Genomic DNA, 20312 nt, shown 5'->3' with positions numbered 1-20312 from the left:
TGGACTTGCATCCACCCCTTACTCCCTGGATGCCCTGCTGGGGGGGGAACGCCACCACCTAGTTCATGACCCTTTGGTGAAGGATGAAATAGACTGTGTATCCATACTGCACGGCTCAGGACACAAGCACCTTAGCACAGGGAGGTCACCATTGATCAGAAGTGCTGGGACTGAGCCCCAAACCTGGCTGTGAACTTCCGGAGAGCAAGAAAGAACAGGGTTGTATGGGAAGTTACTGAGCATACATCAGCCCAGAAAAACAGCTTTGCCCACCTTTTCCTGGGGCGCACAGAGCATATGGATCAACGGGGAGAAAGCACTGCTAGACAAGCCCCAGGGCAGCGGCGGTGGCACTTGGCCACGGAAGCAGCCGGTGGGTGTCTCCAGTTGGCCCGTTAATGCTGTTTCTTCCACTGGATTTTGCTACAGGAGCCTGACATCAGTTTAAGGCATATTCTCTCTGCAGATTAGGGACAAGATAAGAGAAGCCAGTTGGGAACCAGTGAAGCTGTGGGGAAGCACACGATCTATTATGAAAATTAGAGAGCCTGATGGTATAGATTGTTTTCTCATTAGAAGGCTTCCCTTCCCACACAGGGCCCCTGCAGATGGCTGTAGGCAAAGCCAGCCTCTTCCTTTAGGAAGCAGCTTGGAACTTGCTCCACGGTTTGAATCCGTTCCTCCCCATATTACAGAGCATGAAAGGAACACCATTGATCGAAAACTGTTGTGAGGCAGGTGTTCACAGGTGTTCGCCGTGGCCACAGGAAGACCACAGAAACGTTTCCAGAAAATGTCTAGTTTTAAGCAGTGTATCCGCAAAGGCTGAGTTTGCTATACAATAATTGGGATTTGGGATTATAGATACCGATTACTTAAATATTACTTAAATATTGGTCACTAAATAAATAAATTGGTCACATAAATAAAGTCACTAATTAAATACAGTGACTTTTGTTGTTCTGATTTTCAGTGCTTTTTCCTGATAAAAGATGAAGACCTAAAACTGAAACAAGAGGAATGATCTATTGGAAAGAACGAGGCAGACTTATTTTTCTTAGATAGTATAGTTGTGTACTTTCAAAACCTGAAAGAATCACCAAAAAGCAATTACGTTTAACTAAGAATGTAGTAAAGGAACTAACCATTTTTCTTATATAGCAACAATTATCAATAAGAAACTGTTATGGGGAAATACGTATTTCCCTGAAATACTCATGAAATATCTGGAAATAATTTTAAAATTAAAAATTAAAAACATTTTTATTGGTGATAATTTTATACATTCATATAATCAAATCAGAGTGATTGAGATACCTATCACCTTAAGTATTTATCATTTTCTTTTTTCTTTTTATTTTTTTTTGAGATGGAGTCTTGGTCTATTGCCCAGGCTGGAGTACAGTTGTACAATCTCAGCTCACTGCAACCTCTGCCTCCTGGGTTCAAGTAATTCTCCTGTCTCAGCCTCCTTAGTAGCTGGGATTACAGGTGCACACCACTACGCCTGGCTAATTTTTGTGTTTTTAGTAGAGATGGGGTTTCACCATGTTGGCCAGGCTGGTCTTGAACTCCTGACCTCAGGTGATCCGCCTGCTTCAGCCTCCCAAAGTGCTGGGATTACAGGGGTGAGCCACCGTGCCTGGCCTATCTTTTCTTTATGCTAGGAACATGCGAATTATTTTCTTTAGGTATTTTAAAAATGATTTATTCATTTATTTTTAGAGATGGGGTCTTGCTGTGTTGCCCAGGCCAGAGTGCAGTGGCTGTTGGCAGGCACAGTCATTGCACACTGTACCCTCAAACTCCTGGGCTCAAGCAATGCTCCTGCCCCAGCCTCCTGAGCTGGGACCACAGGTGCACACCACCACACACTTCTAGCTGCTTGAAATGTACTGTCAATTAAATTAATGTTAACTGTCATCACTCTACTGATCTATGGAACACCCAGATCTTAGGAATAATCCCAGTAAGAAATGCACAGGATTTATTCGTGAAGAAAACTATAAGAATGTTACTGAAAACAGTTAAAGGAACATTGAGTAAATGGAGAACCATATTATGTTCTGTATAGAAAATAGAATATTATGAGGCTGTTACTTCTTAACATTAAGTTCAAATTAAACTTCATTGCAATTTTAGTTCAGTGCAATTTTAATAAAAATCCCAATGGGATTAAAAGATTGAAGAACTGATTTGAAAAAAATAAGTGAATATAAATAGCTAAGTAAAATAAAAAAAAATTTGAGGGTGAAAAATGACCCAAGTATTATGAAATATAAAGATAAATTAGTTAAATTAATGTAGTACTAGTAGAAGTATTGGTTGATAGGTTAATGGGATGAATTTGATTACCCAGTAATAGAATTTTGTCTCTGTGAGAATTAATATATGTATCTGTGCACACCTATGAGTTTGAGGCAGATTATTTAACAGAGATTGACACAACTGGCTAGTTTTATGAGAAAAAGTTAATCCTTTTCTTGTATCATATACCAGAATAAGTAACATCCAGACAGCTTAAAGGGTCAGTGTAAAACAGAAACACTGTACTGAAATACATGTCTTCCCTCATTCCGCATATAGTTAGCACCTAGTCAGGGCCAGGGTTTTGCTCAAACAAGTGGACTTGAGCCTCTGGCCCACTGAGGAGTGTCCATGGGCTGGCGCTCTGCCAGGAGGAAAGGACAGGTGCGATCGCAGCGTTCCCCAGCTGGTTCCACCCCGATGGGGAGTGTGGAAGGTGTGTTGAGGGGTATCCAGAGAAGGCCTCCCCAAGAAATTGATCTTTAAACTGAGATCCGAGGAGACAGTCAGAGCCGGCCAGGTGACCCAGGGGAGGGGAACTCCCAGCAGAGGGAACCGTGGGTTTGAGGGCCGAGAGGTCAGTGTGGCCATGCCACAGTGTAAGTACGAGGAATGAGTAGATGGTCCATGGAGGGTGAACAACGCAGGCAGTGAGAACAGTGAACAACGCTAGGAGAACCAGGCAACATCACTGATGTGAACGAATGCAAACTAAATCAATACGACAGCTTTTCTCATTAAATGATTGATGATTTTAAATAACAAGGATTTTATATCTGGTTTAATATCTGGTGGGAGTGTAAATTTGTGTAATTTTTTTTGCAAAGGAATTTGGCAGAATGTATTGAGTGTGTTAAAATGTTTATATCTTTTGATCAAATAATTCCGTTTCTGGAGATTTATCATAAGCCTGAGAATAGCCCTTCCTGCTACGTCCCTCTCACCACCTGCCACCCTTGCTGTGAAACCCTGCCTTCAGAGAAGGGCGTCACTCCTGCACTAGGGCTGGGATAGCCAGGTGACAGGTGGAGGGCTGGCTGGAGGGCAGCGGGGTGGGGAAGGGGCTCAGTGTTCTGGGGAACATTATAAAAGCTGGAAAAACACATAAATGAGTTCCATATTGAAATATATATATATATTTTTTTCTGTTATGCTTTCAGATGAAGACAGTCAGTGTTGCCTTAGTTTTGTGCCTGAATGTTGGTGTGGACCCTCCCGATGTGGTGAAGACCACGCCCTGTGCGCGCTTGGAATGCTGGATTGGTGAGTACCTCCCTCACCCGCTGCCACGAAGGCCCTCTGGCTGGCTCTGGGCTGGGCGGGGCTCGCCAAGCCTGTGGTCTGGTCCAGGGGTCTGTCTCCAGCTGTGCAAATCAGGATTTTTTTTCTTTTTGGAGTCACATCACCTTTAAGTAATTTCAGATGCATTCACCTGTGATTTGTAGTGGAGAAAGTGTTTCAAGAAAAATTAATAAGATAATGATTATTGGGTTATATAATTTTCTACTTTAAATTTGTTCTGTCTGGAATAGTATCTATGTACACTTAAAAAAAAATGGAATGACTGATACCTGCATGGAAATGTAGAAAAGGTAAATGGAACCATTTCCAGCAAAGCATCACATAATGGATCATGGCCCATAACAATGGCCAGCATTTGCTGAGTGCTTCTAGTGTGCCAGGTACCATAGGAAGCACTTTACAATTTACAATGCTCACAACCCTGTGTGGTGGGGTTTATTGCTTATCTCTATTTGAGAGCTGAGGAACATGAGACATAGGGATTAGTAATTTGCTCACAGTTGTCCTATAAGTAGCAGAGCTGGGATTTGAACCTATGCAGTTCAAGTCCAGAGACTGTGTTTTTTTTTTTTTTTTTTTTTTAATTGTGGTAAAACATACACAACACAAAATACCATTCTAGGAATTATTAAGTGTACAATTCAACGACATGAAATAATTCATAATGTTGTGCAAGCATTCTCACTGTCCATCTCTAGAACTTTTTCATCACCCCAAACGGAAACTCTGTCTCCATTACACAACTCCTCATTCCTGCCTTCCCCCAGCCCCTAGTAACCACCATTCCACTGTCTGTCTCTATGAATTTGTCATTCTAGGGACCTCATACTGATAAGGTATTTGTCCCTTTGTTTCTGGCTTCTTTCACTTAGCATAATACCCCCAAAGTTCATCCACGTTGTAGCATGTGTCAGAATTTCATTCCGTTTTAAGACTGAATTGTATTTCATTGTATAGATACACCACACTTCTTTAACCATTCATCTGTTGATGGACATTTAGGTTGTTTTTACCTCTTGGCTACCGTGAATCATGTTGCTGTGATATGGGTGTACAACTACCCGTTTGAGTCTCTACTTTTAATTCTTTTGGATATATACCTAGGAGTGGAATTGCTGGATCACATGGTAATTCTGCGTTTAGTTTTTTGAGCAATCAACCTATTGTTTTCCACAGTGGCTGCACTATTTCACATTCCCATCAGCAGTGTACCAGGATTCCAGTTTCTCCACGTCCTGGCCGACAGTTGTTATTTATTTATTTTTCTAATGGTCATGTTAACGGGTGTGAAGTGGATCTCGTGGTTTTAACTTGCATTTGCCTAATGATTTGTGATGTTGAGCATCTTTTATGGGCCTTGTGACCATTTATAGGTCTTCTTTGGAGAAATATCTATTTAAGTTCTTTGCCCATTTTTGAATTGGGTTGTTTATTTTGTTGTTGTTGAGTTGTAGGAGTTCTTTATGTATGCTGAATATTGGTCCTTTAGCAGAGGTGCAGTTTGCAAAGTTTTTCTTCCATCAGAGACTGCTCTTAACCATTCCACACGATATCTACTTTTCTTATTTTAGCATCAAATTTATTGAGATACAATTTTTTTTTAAAATTTTTTAAATTTTGAGACCAAGTCTCGCTTTTGTCTCCCAGGCTGGAGTGCAGTGGCATGATCTCGGCTCACTGCAGCCTCCGCCTCCCAGGTTCAAGTGATTCTCCTGCCTCAGCCTCCCAATAACTGGGATTATAGGCATCAGCCACCATGCCCAAGCAATTTTTGTATTTTTAGTAGAGATGGGGTTTCACCATGTTGGCCAGGCTGGTCTCAAACTCCTGACCTTAGGTGATCCGCCCGCCTCGGCCTCCCAAAGTGCTGGGATTGCAGGCGTGAGCCACCACGCGCGGCCGAGATACAATTTGTATACAGTAAAGTTCACATTTTTTAGGTGTACATTTCTTTAAGTTCTGACAAATATATACAGTCATGTAACAAATGCCATAATCAATGTATAGAATATTTCTATCACACCAAGGAAGTTCCCTCGGGCCCCTTTGTAATCGATCCCCTCTCATTTCTCTGGCCTCTGGAAACCGTTAATCTGATTTTTTCCTTTTACAGAATGTCATTTAAGTGGTGACATATAGTTTGTAGTTTCTTATATCTTGCTTCTTTCCTTTAGAAGAATTTATTTGTGATTCCTCTGTGTAGCTACATGTATTAGTAGTTTTTTTGCTTCATTCCATTTTTGTGGCTCTCTCACAATTTGTTTATCCATTTACTAACTGACAGACATTTGGGTTGTTTCTAGTTTTTGGCAGTTATGAATAAAATTGCTATAAGCACTTGATCTTTGTGTGGACATATTTTCTCTGGGTAAACATTCTGCCTCCCGCGTTCAAGCGATTCTCCTGCCTCAGCCTCCCGAGTAGCTGGGATTATAAGCATGCGCCACCACGCCTGGCTAATTTTGTATTTTTACTAGAGACAGGGTTTCTCCATGTTGGTCAGGCTAGTCTCAAACTCCCGACCTCAGGTGATCCACCCACCTCGGCCTCCCAAAGTGCTGGGATTACAGGCGTGAGACATTGTGCCTGGCCAAGTGTATGTTTAATTCTTTAAGGAACTGCTGAACTGTCAGTTTTTTAAAAGATTTTTAAAAATAATGAATAGATGTCTTTTATATTTACCTTCATATTTATTGTTTTGAGGACCATTCATTTCTTTCCACAGTTCCAGGTTTCTATCTGGTATCATAATCATCATGCCTGAAGAACTTACTTTAACATATCTTGCAGTGCTGGTCTAGAGGCATTATATTTTCCTAGATTTCTGTTTGGAAAACTCTTCGTTTTGTCTTTGTGGTTGAAAGGAATTTTTTCTGGGTATATAATTTTCTGTTGACTCTTTCAGCACTGTCTTTTAAAATAGTCACCTGTTATTTTCTGGCTAGCAGTTTCTGAGAAGTTTGCTGTAATTCTTTGTTTCTCGGTATATTTTGTTTCATTTTTCTCTGGCAACCTTCAGGATGTTCCCTTTGTATTCTCAGTAGCTTTATCTATAACATATTAGTTTTTTTTTGTTGTTCGTTTGTTTTGGAATTTATTCTCCCCACCCTTTTTTTTCCTTTTAGAGATGGGTGTCTCTCAATGTTGCCCCTGCTGGGCTGTGCTTGAACATCTGGGGTCTAGTGATCCTCTTGCCTCAGCCTCCTGAGTAGCTGGGACTATGGGTGCACAGTACTGCACCTGTGAAATTTATTCTTTTTGGGTTTCTGTGAGCTTCTTGGATGTGTAGTTTGATGTCTTCGTCTTTGAAAAGTTCCCATTATCTTTTCAAATATTTATGGATGTTTTCTCTCTCTTCTGGGACTCAGCTCTCTATGTATTGTGCTGCTGGACATTGTCCCACAGCTCTTCCGTGTGTGTCTGTGTTCTGGGACTCAGCTCTCTATGTATTGTGCTGCTGGACATTGTCCCACAGCTCTTCTGTGTGTGTCTGTGTTCTGGGACTCAGCTCTCTATGTATTGCGCTGCTGGACATTGTCCCGCAGCTCTTCTGTGTGTGTCTGTGTTCTGGGACTCAGCTCTCTATGTATTGCGCTGCTGGACATTGTCCCACAGCTCTTCCGTGTGTGTCTGTGTTCTGGGACTCAGCTCTCTATGTATTGCGCTGCTGGACATTGTCCCACAGCTCTTCCGTGTGTGTCTGTGTTCTGGGACTCAGCTCTCTTTGTATTGTGCTGCTGGACATTGTCCCACAGCTCTTCTGTGTGTGTCTGTGTTCTGGGACTCAGCTCTCTATGTATTGCGCTGCTGGACATTGTCCCGCAGCTCTTCCTGTTTGTTCTCTCCCATGTCGCATTGAGCTTTTGTTAGTCTGCTGATAAACCAGTCAAAGGAATTCTTTTTCTCTGATATTGGGTTTTTTATTTCTAGCATTTCCATTGACTATTTTAGTTTCCATTTCTAGGGGAAAGGCATATCACCCGCCTTTCCTTCTAGAGCCTCTGCTACGTTCGTCATAGTTACCTTAGAGTCCTTGACCTATAGTTCAGAAATCAGGGTCAGCCCTGAGTCTGAGTCTCCTAATTCCTTTATTATCTCTTGACTGTAATGTGCTTTTCCTTGCTTTTTTGTGTGCTTTATAAATTTTAATTGCATGCTGGACATTGTGTGTAGAACAATAGCGAATGAGGTAAGTCGTATAGTCTATAGTTTAGTAAGTAGTTAACTGGGGTTGGAATTTGTTGTTGTAGTGGTTATACCTACTGCAGCAGAAACTTAGTTCTTAGAGTGATTAGTTAGTGCTTGTATCAGTCAAGGTTCTCCAGAGAAACAGGGGCAGTAGGGGTGTGTGTGTGTGTGTGTGTGTAAGTATAAGTGTGTATGTATGTATGTATGTATGTCGCATGCATGTCTTGTAGTCTTCAGGCAGAAATGTCTTCTTAGGAAAACCTCAGTTTGGCTCTTAAGGCCTTCAACTAATTGGGTGAGACCCCCAATATTACCAAAGAAAACCTCCTTTAAGCCAGCTGATGGTGGATGTCACCACGTGTAGAGAGTGCTTTCACTGTGGCACCTGGGTTCGTGTTTGATTGAATTGCTGAATGTTATGGCCTGGCCCAGTGGACACGTAAAGCTGACCAGCACGGTCCTCCTGTGTTAGGGTGGGCACAGGCATGCCAGGGGGTTTTCCCAGGGTTCCTGCTCCACCCCTAGCCTGAGCCGTGCCTGCCCACCTGCCGCACCGAGTGGTCCCTGGCTTTGCCTGTCTCCTGGCACAGCATTTCCATTGCTAGTGACCCAGCGCCAGGCTGTGGAGTGGTGGGAGTTCTCTGTGGTCCTGGTTTCTCTTTAGTCTCAGGCAGGCCCTGGGTGTCTGGGCCTTGGGCGGAGTGCAGTTGCAGTGTTTTCGCCTGTCCCCCCAGTGGTGGCAAACGTCTGCCTCGGTTCAGTGTAGAATTCTGTGCCCAGGGCGTGTTCTGCTCCTATCCCAGGAGTAGGCTGTTTTGCGCCTTCCCTCACCCCATCCTCCATGCCCTTCACCTGTGTCTTGGGACAATGTGTTCTAAGCCCAGGGTGAGCAAGGTAGGTTTTGTCTGTATCTCCTCCCACCCTCCAGGTACAGGAGTGTTTGCCTGTTCTTGTGGACTGAGGGGCTTCTGGCCCCTGGGATCTGGCTTTGCTTCCTAGGGGAGGAGGTCTCTAGGGGCAGGTGGGCTTTAACCTCTCCACACTCTGTGCTGCCTCCAGTGGGTGCTTCTCACGAGCGTGCAGTGAGGGTGCACGCAGGGGAGTGTGAGCGCCCCTTGTGCCTGGACCCCCTGCGTTTCCACATGGATATGGAGCCCACAGTGGGGCCTTGAGGACGCGTTTCCATCTTAGCTGGTTTCTTTTGCAGACCTGTGCTCTTTGAAGATGGTCTGTGCATGTGCCTGGGCTCTCAGAGAGGACGGGCCTGTGGGATTTGGTTTATTTGTCTGCCCTGCGGTCTCAGCTCTCTTATGAGCTCAAGAAAAGTGATGATGTTGGTGATTATTCAGCTTTCTCATGTTGATAGGGTTGGAGCAACTCTTTCCACCCCAGCTTTCCACATCCTAAGCAAAAGCAGAAGTTCCCTTTATTACTTTAACAAAAATTACAAATTATTCTCAACCTGGGCAGCATAGTAAGAGACCATGTCTCTACAAAAAATTAGAAAATTAGGGGGGCATGGTGGCTGATTTTGAGATGACAGATATGCCTGTAGTCCCAGCTACTCTGGAGGCTGCAGCAGGAGGATCACTTGAGCTTGGGAGGTCGAGGCTGCAGTGAGCTGTGATTGTGCCAGTGCACTCCAGCCTGGGCAACACAGTGAGACCCTGTCTCAAAAAACCCCAAACTCTTCTCATCTAAATCTAATCTGATTTGAATTGGAAATAAAGTGTTTCCTGCATTATTTGGCTGTCTCACTACGTGAGGGTGTTTTAGGATGACAGTTCCCTCACCCCTTCCAGGCTGCGTGTCCCCCACACCCCATGATGGAGCCGCTGTGTTTTGTGGCTGATTTTCTCAGATGCTCTCTTGGCTCACTGCTGGCTCCCGGTGACTGTGCTGGTTGAAATTGACTTCTTATTAGCCACCGTGGACTCTTTCCGCTTCATCTGTCCCTTGTCACAGCTGAATGTAATCAGTTGTTTCCTCTTCCTCTGCAGCGATGCTTATGTTGGGCTTTTAGAAGAAGCCCTCCTCATACAGATCCCTGTGTGTGCTCCGGCGACACGCAGGCCCTGTGGGGTTGTGTAGGTGGTGTCATCTGAGGATCCGAGTTGCTCTTCCCGGCCTGAAGAGCCTGAGATTTTATCAGAGCTCACCGCCCTCTCCCACACAGTCTCTTTGATCAGTATTTACACAATGTTAATGAGAATGGAAAGAACTCCATGCTGCTTTCTTGGTGTGGAAGATCCGGCAATTGAGATTTCTGAAAATTGTGTTTTAAAAGTTTTTCTGCAGTTTAGAAATATAGTCTGCTTTCTAATAATTTCAAGTGAGTTTTGAGTTTAGAAGGGCATGTGCTTTTTCTAAGTTGGAAAAATTTTATTTGGCCTTTATTAAAAAGTGGGCAGGTGCCTGGTCCTGGTGATGGTGGTTTTAACAATATGGCATGAGAGGACAAGAAGCCTAGTGATTGGAATCAGCACATTTGCAGGAGTGTGTAGCAGCCCACATTTTATTTTTTAGTTTATTTATTTACTTTAAAATTTTCATTTTTCTGAGATAGGACCTCACTCTGTTGCCCAGGCTGGAGGGCAGTGGCGTGATCATAGCTCACTGCAGCCTCAAACTCCTGGGCTCAAGCCATCCTCCTCCCTCAGCTTCCTGAGTAGCTGGCACTGTAGACGTGCATCTCCCATGCTTTTAAAATTTTTTGTGGAGACAGGGTCTCACTTTGTTGCTCAGGCTGGTCTCGAACTCCTGGGCTCAAGTGATCCTCCCACCTCAGCCTCTTAAAGTGTTGAAATTACCGGCATGAGCTACCACAGTAGGCCCATTTTTTATTATGAAAAAAAGTTGCAAAAGTTGCAAGTATAGTACTAAGCTGTTTCCTTTCTGATTCATTGAGAGAAGGCTGCTGACATGGTGCTTCAGCACCTCTGAATTCCTTAGTGTGTAATTCCTGCCAACGGGGAGTTTCTCTTTCCAGACAACAATGCAGTCACCAAAATCAAGGAGATTCGCATGGATGTGTGACTACCACGTAAGCCTCAGCTGCATGCAGGTTTGCCAGTGTCCCAGGAATGTCCTTTGTAGCACCAGAATCCTGCTCATCCATGCGCCATCCTAATTTCCTCTCCCTCAGTCTAAAGCAGTTCCACAGGCATTCCGTGACACCCCGACCCGGGCGTGTGAAGATGGCAGCCTCTTGGTTTAGTAGAACGTCTCCGGTGTCTCCTGATGATTCCGTTTAGGTCATGCTTCGCTGGCAGGAGCATTGCGCAGAGCTGCCTGCTTCACGCGGGCTGCGCCGGGTGGTGCGGGGCTGTGATTTATCCATTACTGGTCATGCAGATCTTCTCAGCTGATTAAGCTGGCGCCTGCTGGACCTCATGTGAAATTCCCCTTTGTAGTTGAAAGGTATTTTCAGGAAGAAGTGCTTTGAGATTATGCAAATATTCCTTTCCTCGTCACTTTCAGTTTCTTCATTTTGAACTCATGGCCTCCATTTTCATTCAGTGGTTTTAGAATCCAGTGTTATCCTTTGGTGCCGAGCTTGTCTGCCTCTGGTTGTTGGGAACCCATTGGACCGGATTCTTTGACTTCTGTCTTGCTTCCATCATTCATGGAGCATGTGCTTACTTTGTCTTATCTAGTCTTTTTCGCAGCCTTATTCCTCCTAGTGGAATGTGGTGTTAGAAACTGAGATGTGGGTGCCAGGTGTTCTCTTTGAACTGACGTGCTATTGCTCCTGGGACCTCTCTTGCTGGACAGAGCAAGGAAATGCATGTGTGTGCATACTGTGGGTGTGTGCATACTGTGGGTGTGTGCATACTGTGTGTGTGCATACTGTGTGTGTGCGTACTGTGTGTGTGTGCGTACTTTGTGTGTGCATACTGTGTGTGTGGGTGCATACTGTGCATGCGCATACTGTGTGCGTGTGCATACTGTGTGTGTGCATACTCTGTGTGCATACTATGTGCGTGCATACTGTGTGCGTGTGCATACTGTGTGCATACTATGTGTGTGCATATTGTGTGTATGCATAATGTGTGCATGTGCATACTTTGTGTGCATACGGTGTGTGCGTGTGCATACCGTGTGCGTGTGCATACCGTGTGCGTGTGCATACTGTGTGTGTGCATACTGTGTGCATGCATACTGATGTGCGTGTGTATACTGTGTGTGCATACTGTGTGCACACTGTGTGTGTGTATACTGTGTGTGCACACCATGTGCGTGTGCATACTGTGTGTGCGTACCGTGTGTGTGTGCATACTGTGCGTGTGCATACTGTGTGTTTGCATACTGTGTGCGTGCATACTGTGTGCATACTGTGTGCGTGTGCATACTGTGTGCATACTGTGCGTGTGCATACTGTGTGTGTGCATACTGTGTGCTTGTGCATACCGTGTGTGCTTGCATACTGTGTGTGCATACTGTGTGCGTGTACATACTGTGTGTGTGCATACTGTGTGTGTGCATGCTGTGTGCGTGTGCATACTGTGCGTGTGCATACTGTGTGTGTGTGCATACTGTGTACGTGTGCTTCTCTCTATACACGTTTGTCTCAGTATTTCTGTGCCTCTCTACATTTACATTCATGCCTATTCCACCTCATGGGGGTTTTCCATATTTGTAGCTCCATCTTCTGACAGTGACAACCTTGGTATCCTTTGTCCTTATTGTATTGGCTAATGTGGTACCTCCTCCTGTGTGGACCCTCTTCTCCTCTCTGCCATTGCTGTCCCTCTCTGACCCCGTTATCCTTCGCCGTTTCACTCCCAGTGTCTGCCTTTCTCACTGTCCTGGTCCAACACCCGTATGGTCACCTCCCTGCAACCACACCTCTCCTTCTTCGTCTGCACGGGCTCTGGGCCCAGTCAGACTTGACAGCTCATTCCAGGCCACTGTGGCTCCCATCATCCTGGGGCAGATGCCAGCTTTGCCCAGACCCACCTTGTGGCTTTAGGATTGTTAAAAGAAGGGATTTTAGCATTTTCAACAAGTGCTTTAGGTTTCAGGCCTGGCCAGCCAAGGGAAGGATGATACACCAGTAACCAAGACTGGGAGCTGCGCCGGCTGGGCAGATGGTGGGATTCCATTTGCACATGGTGAGGTGCTTCTAGGAACCTCCGAGTGGAGCCACCATCCAGCAGAAAGAGGATCCGGTGGGAGAAGGGGGCTTGTTATAGACTAGAGGACCCAGGGGAGGTCACCGCATAGCACGAACTAGACCAGAGGGTGTGGGGCAGAGGCAGGGCCCTGAGGGTGCAGAGAGGGGTACTGAAGAGGAGGACTAGCGTGCTTCTGGATGAGTGCATGGAGGAGCTTCTGGTCAGCATTGTCAAGGCTGAGAGGTGGGGTCCGGGCTGATTGTAGCGACCTGAAGAGTGAAGGCAGATGAAGTGGGGAAGCTTGTGGGGCGGCTTGGCCAGGAAGGCGAGGAGTGGGGTGCTAGTGATGGGGCTGGGCTCGGCGATGGGTTTGCTCTGCCTTCCTCAAGATGAGAATGACTGGGGCCATGGAAGAAGCCTTCCTTACAGGGATTGGGGCAATCAAATTACTTAAAAACCTGTTACCGTTTAGAAGTCAGAGCTCAGGATTTTATGTTTGGTCTTAGCATTTTGAGGTCTATTACTGGAAATCGAGATTTTGTGTTAAGACTCCAGCTTTATTCCTTCCAGCTGTGCTACACATTTAACTGTTTTGGGCCTCAGTTTCCTCATCTGTAAAGTGGAGCTAGTGGGGCTGGGGAATTAACTGGGAGCAGAGACCCAGTTTGGTGCAGAGACTGGTCCTCACCTCCGCCGCCCCAACCCCAGTCCCTACTTCTACCCCAACATCACAACACCTCAAATACCCCGACCGCTACGTCATGGCACCCAAGCATCCCGACCCCTACAACCCTGTCTTAGTCTGTTGTTGCTGCTGTAACGGAATACCCAAGACTGAGTAATTTATAAACAACAGAAATGCATTTCACACAGTTCCAGGGACTGAGGAGTCTAAGATAAAGGCACTGGCAGGCCTGGTGCCTCCTGAGGGCCCTGTCCATCTTCCAGTGCTGTAACACTGTGTCCTGTCACGGTGGAAGGGACAGAAAGGCAGAAGGGTGTGACTAGTTCCCTCCAGCCCTTTTATGAGACACGATCGCCTCCTGAAGGCCCCATCTCTTCAAACTATCACATTGGGCTTCTGTTCCAACATGTACATTTTGGGAGACACATTCAGAACATAGCATCAGCCCCAGTACCCCCCTACAGATCACCCATATCTCTCCCCAACATGCCCTAGTACCCCCACTCCAGATCGCCCACACCCCCCAACACGCCCCAGTGCCCCCACTCCAGATCGCCCACACCCCCCAACACGCCCCAGTACCCCCACTCCAGATCGCCCACACCCCCCAACATGCCCCAGTACCCCCACTCCAGATTGCCCACAGCCCCCCAACATGCCCCACTACCCCCACTCCAGATCGCCCACACCCCCCAACACGCCCCAGTACCCCCACTCCAGATCACCCACACCCCCCAACACGCCCCAGTACCCCACTCCAGATCGCCCACACCCCCCAACACGCCCCAGTACCCCCACTCCAGATCACCCCACACCCCCCAACACGCCCCAGTACCCCACTCCAGATCGCCCACACCCCCCAACACGCCCCAGTACCCCCCCCACTCCAGATCACCCACACCCCCCAACACGCCCCAGTACTCCCACTCCAGATCACCTACACCCCTCCCCAACATGCCCCAGTACCCCCACTCCAGATCACCCACACCCCTCCCCAACATGCCCCAGTACCCCCACTCCAGATCACCCACACCCCTCCCCAACACGCCCCACTACCCCACTCCAGATCGCCCACACCCCCAACACGCCCCAGTACCCCACTCCAGATCGCCCACACCCCCCAACACGCCCCAGTACCCCCACTCCAGATCACCCACACCCCTCCCCAACATGCCCCAGTACCCCCACTCCAGATCACCTACACCCCTCCCCAACATGCCCCAGTACCCCCACTCCAGATCACCTACACCCCTCCCCAACATGCCCCAGTACCCCCACTCCAGATCACCCACACCCCTCCCCAACATGCCCCAGTACCCCCACTCCAGATCACCCACACCCCTCCCCAACATGCCCCAGTACCCCCACTCCAGATCACCCACACCCCTCCCCAACACGCCCCAGTACCCCCACTCCAGATCGCCCACACCCCTCCCCAACACGCCCCAGTGCCCCCACTCCAGATCACCCACACCCCCCAACACGCCCCAGTACCCCCCACTCCAGATCGCCCACACCCCCCAACACGCCCCAGTGCCCCCACTCCAGATCGCCCCACACCCCCCAACACGCCCCAGTACCCCCACTCCAGATCGCCCAGATCGCCCACACCCCCCAACATGCCCCACTACCCCCACTCCAGATCGCCCACACCCCCAACATGCCCCAGTACCCCCACTCCAGATCACCCACACCCCTCCCCAACACGCCCCAGTACCCCCACTCCAGATCACCCACACCCCCAACACGCCCCAGTACCCCCACTCCAGATCACCACACCCCCCAACACGCCCCAGTACTCCCACTCCAGATCACCCACACCCCCAACACGCCCCAGTGCTGCATGGGGAGCAGGGGCCACAGTGCTGCACGAGCTGCTGCCTGAATCCGTGCCTCTCCCGCTGCTTTCTGTGGGGCTGACTATGAAAGAGGGCTGCAGTGAACACAGTTCACTGAGCCCCACCGCCGGGCGTGCAGCCTTGAGGGACAGCCACTTACTCAGGGTTGAAGGTCTCCAGCAGATTCTGGGAGTAGATGCATGGTGCTGCTTATTTCGTTGTACAGATTAAACATCCAGTATGTCAGATAGCAATATGTGTGAATCCCCTGTGCTTTATGTGGAACCCTGAGGATGGGGCTCGTTTTTGGGCAGGATGGGGTGGAGCGGAAGGTGGTCTGTGCTGATGTCGGAGGGGTATGAGAAGCTTGAAAAATAGACACAGCCTTACCTTTCTGTTTGTTTTTGGGTAACTGTTTGTGCCTGAACCACACAGGAAGACAGCACTCCTTCCAGAGCTGAGGGAGAGCAGGTGTCCTGTCTGTGAGCAAACAAGGGGCCAGTGCCCAGCGCGGCTCTGGACGGTGTGGCCTCCCTGCTAGGTCATCCAGATGAAGCCCGGGGCTGTGGAGTCAGCTCGTGAGAAATGGGATCCAGGTCCTGAGCATGCTGGAACTGGCGAGAAGGGGTCGCAGTACGCACCTGCGTTTCCAGCCCTGCCCCTGCCGACGGCGGAGGCCTCTTTTCCCACCCCTGCTCCTCCCTTCTCTGGATAATAAGATGCTGTTCTAGTTCATGGAAGTGACACTTGTCTCTTTTCAGAGAGGCACGGGAGAGGCTGTTTTGTTTTATGGCCCGACATTAAATGCTACAACAGTAATACTGAAAACAGTCCTGCTGAAGAGCTGTGTGTGCCCCACTCTTGGGGAACCAGCTGTGGCAGCAGAGTGCGAATGAGCTGCATGCTGAGCAGGGGGTATCATTTAGCGGAAGTGGTTTTGTGTGCCAGCTAATGGTAGCTGTTATCCGAAGAGGTGGGAATGCCAAAGGTTTGTCAGATGCATGGAAATTCTGTCATCCCAAGGGAACATTTGGGAGGCTCTTAGCTTTGTTTTTCTCTTCTTAATGCATACACGTGAGCATTAAGAGACCTTGGGTAGACGAGCTGAAAATAGTCGTGATCGCCCTTGGCGGTGGCTTACAGAGGACTTGCATGGACTTCCCCATTGATTCTTGCAACCATTAGGGATTCATGGACTAGTCAAGTTGGTTAACAAATATTGGTGAGGTGGAAACGTATATGTTAAGCATAGTGCTATGCACAAGGAACTGTAAGCTGCGCTCTTGCTTTCAAGGCAGTGGTAGTACAGCTGGGGAGGTGAGACTAGGACTCATGCAGTAGAACAGAGGCCAGTACGAGGCCAAGCTTGAACGGCCTGGAGGCCAGAGAATGCTGCAGCAGAGACGTCAGGGCCGGCAGTGGGAGGGAAGAGCGGAGAGCCGAAGGAGGAGCGCGAGCGCACACTCTGAGGTCCGAGGGGCTGGGTTTTGGCGCACCAGCTGGGCTGCCTTTGGGCCTGGGGGGTCAGTAGCACCCGTTAGCCACGGCCAGTTGCAGCCCTATGCTCCAGCACAGCTCTGTGCCTGCAGCTGAAACCTTGGCTCTTTGGGGTTCATGGTTTAAAATGCTGTCTTTTCTTTTCTTTTTTCTTTTCTTTTCTTTTCTTTTCTTTTCTTTTCTTTTCTTTTCTTTTCTTTTCTTTTCTTTTCTTTTCTTTTCTCTTCTCTTCTCTTCTTCTCTTCTCTTCTTCTCTTCTCTTCTCTTCTCTTCTCTTTCCTTTCCTTTTCTTTTCTCTCTCTCTCTCTCTCTCTCCCCCCCCCTCCACCTCCTCTCTCTCTCTCTCTCTCTCTCTCTCTCTCTCTCTCTCTCTCTCTCTCTCTCTCTCCCCCCCTCTCTCTCCTTTTTTGAGACGGAGTCACACAGGCTGGAGTGCAGTGGTGTGATCGTGGCTCACTGTAGCCTCTACCTCCTGGACTCAAGCGATCCTCCCACCTCAGCCTCCTGAGTATTTGGAACCACAGGCATGCTACCAACACGCCGATTAATTAAAAAAAATTCTTGTAGAGACGGGGTCTCATTTTGTTGTCCAGGCTTCACACACTGTTTTCTCTGCCCAGTTGCATTGGTGTCTCAAGGTGGTATCTCCGCTTCCCTCTGAAGGAATCTGAAAGAAGAAGCTTAACTGCTTGGAGCCCGCCTCTCTCCTCTATCTACTTTCGAAAGTGAAGACTGTTTTTAAAACAGGACATGTTCATCCCCTCATACCTGCTGAAAATCCGTATAGCTCCTGGTTTTTGTATAATACAGCAATAGGCAACACAAGAATATAATTTTGTAGCTATGTGAGGAGTGAGGCCTAGTGGTTAGAACAGTGCTAGACTGTACAAGATGGCTCCTGTACGGCTCCCATCCCAGCCCCACAGATGCCGCAAGGGCTGCGGGTCCCGGCCAAAGCTTTCCTGCCCCGGGTGCCTGCAGCTGTGTGGCTCCGAGCTTTGCCCCTGAGCTGAGGAAGATCACACACTTCTCACTGTGTACAGGACTGATTATTACAAAACAGACAGGGACGGCATTATGGTTAGGAGAACAAAGACTCATTAAAAACCATTTCTAATTTCAAAGTAGCCCTTTTGCCATTATGTATTTTCTCAGTCAAAAATGAGTTGTTTAAGGCTACACAACTAATGAGTGACAGAGTCCCTGAAAGCCACAGAGAATTTGCACTTCATTTAGTAGGCAGCACTCAGTTAATAAGTCAATTAACAAATGTTTATTAAGTGTCTACTAAATACAAGGTACAAAGAGCTACAAAGATTGTCTGAGCGGTGAGTGCTGGACAGGGCTTTCAGTGCGAACTTTTCATTGAAGGAAAGGATAGCACACATAGGAAACCGCACCTAACCCAAGTGTATCCTAAACAGATCATGCCTATGGACTCCAGCTTGAGGAACAACATGACCAGTGGCCCAGAGGCCTAATCTTGTCACCTATGGGTCTCCTCCCCCAGCCCCACTGCTGGGTCTCCACTTTCGACAGCTTTCCATCTACATGGAGCACACAGCCGTCACTGTGGGCTTCTGAGGGGAGGGGGTCGGCCAGCGCCCATCTTCAGGGTGGACCGAGAAGAGAAAGACTAGGTCAGTGGTGGCCCTGGCCGTGCCTGGGGCACCACCCGCTTTGGAGTCATTGGGTCAGATTCAGGAATCCAGCTGGGAGGTGGGATGGTCTCAGTAGCGTCATGAAGTGCTGCGGATTGGGTGAACTCGTTAGCAGTGGATGGTGGAGCACCAGCTCTTTGGAAGGTGAAATGGATAGGACGGGTAATCAAACTGGGTGCATAGGAAGAAGATGGAGAGGTTTAGAAAGAAAAAACTGCACCCCTTCACGCTGGCTGAATGCCAGCACTGTCAGTAACCTTTGGCCAAGTCATCTGACTGCTTTAACTTCAGCTTACCCTTCTGTCCCATGAGGTGGGTTGGACCAAGTTCCTTTCAGTGCAAAGTTCTAAGTGTCTTGAAATTCAGAGGGGTTATGCTGAAAATCTTGCAAATAGGAAAATTTGTAAAGAGCTAAACATTTTATACAAATACGAATTACCGTCTCCTTTTCCATCCACCTACCCATCCACATCATTCATCAAGTTACCCAGACACTCACTCGCCGCTAAAGTTTCGTTAGTTCTTTCCCAGGTTCCCCTTCAATTGAAACTCAAAAGGAATTAGAGACACAACTACAATTTTAAATTTATGATCTGTCCACCTCACCCCACATCAGACTGATACTATTGTCAGCAATATCCATGGGGGAATGTAATTTTAGTTTATTTACATTATACTTAATCAAATGCTAAATGCATTGTTTTATTTGACCTCATTCTTTCCTGTCTTTTCCTCTGCTTCTCATTTCAGCTCTCCTATCCAGTGTCCTATTCTTGGGAGAGAACCATGCAATTAACTAACCACAGAGATTCCCAGTGGATAGGAGGTTATAGCTCCATGTAGCTGGTCACAGCCTGGTGAGCAGCCGGCAGTGGCTTCACCCCTCCTGGGTGGGCAGGTGTCCTGACCTGAGTCAGGGCAGGGAGAGTGAGGCCGCTGCCAGGCTGCCTTTACTAACGAGGGCCCCCGTGTCTCTGCAGGATGTTGTGAGGGATGCAGGGAAGTGCCACAGTGTCTGCCTCCTGTCAACACTGGGGAGAGGGTGGGGTGGGAGAAGGGCCTGGACTTTCCAAGGGGTGAAATCCAAGGAGGGGGTACTCCTTGAATGGGAACTCCCTCCCTTCTCCCTCTGTCCATGGTTCACTGGAGAGCATGCATAGCGTGAGCCACCGCTGACCGTCGTGATGCATGGATAGGTCTTTTATCTCTGTACAGAGGAGACCATTTCTGTTTTCTTACCATAGATGACAGCTGCGGGCTGCGACCATGCTGGCTGCCGCAGTTAAGTATGGGTGACTGAACTCAATGCCTTCCAGCCAGCCCTGTGCGCTCAGTGCCTTCCGGCCAGCCCCGTGCACTTGCTTTGCTCCTCCATGCATGTGGCAAGGCCTGCTCTTTGGTATCTGTTTCTTAAAGCTATTTTTTGCTTTCCTTTGCTTTGTTTATGCACTTCGTGGCCCCAATTTTTTATTTTTCAGATCCCAATCCATTCCTAACTTGTGGGTCTGATCACAGCACAGTTGATTTGGATCACTGTGATTTTTTTTGAGACCTTAGAACCTTGTTCCTGAGAGAAATGAAGACCAGTATGTAATTTCTGAAGTCACGGATTACGGATTATAACAAATTTACCACAATTCTTCCAGAGAAGTTAAATATTACCTGATTTTTACCAAGCTTTTTTCAGCCAGAGGTGTCCATTGAATTAGAACCATTG

General features: G+C 47.7%; 1 protein-coding gene across 1 annotated transcript in view; it reads left to right on the top strand.

The window, feature by feature from the left end:
- RPTOR (regulatory associated protein of MTOR complex 1) overlaps nucleotides 1-20312 on the top strand; it is a 425447-nt gene that overhangs the window by 74404 nt on the left and 330731 nt on the right. The window contains exon 2 of the mRNA XM_050764125.1: nucleotides 3468-3570. Within this exon, the coding sequence (XP_050620082.1) occupies nucleotides 3468-3570 (103 nt within the window). The remainder of the gene's footprint in view (nucleotides 1-3467; nucleotides 3571-20312) is intronic.

The sequence above is a fragment of the Macaca thibetana genome, chromosome 16 (genome assembly GCF_024542745.1).
Source record: "Macaca thibetana thibetana isolate TM-01 chromosome 16, ASM2454274v1, whole genome shotgun sequence".
Lineage (NCBI taxonomy): Eukaryota > Metazoa > Chordata > Mammalia > Primates > Cercopithecidae > Macaca > Macaca thibetana.
The sequence above is the reverse complement of the archived record's forward strand: the minus strand, read 5'-3'. Positions and strand labels throughout refer to the sequence as shown.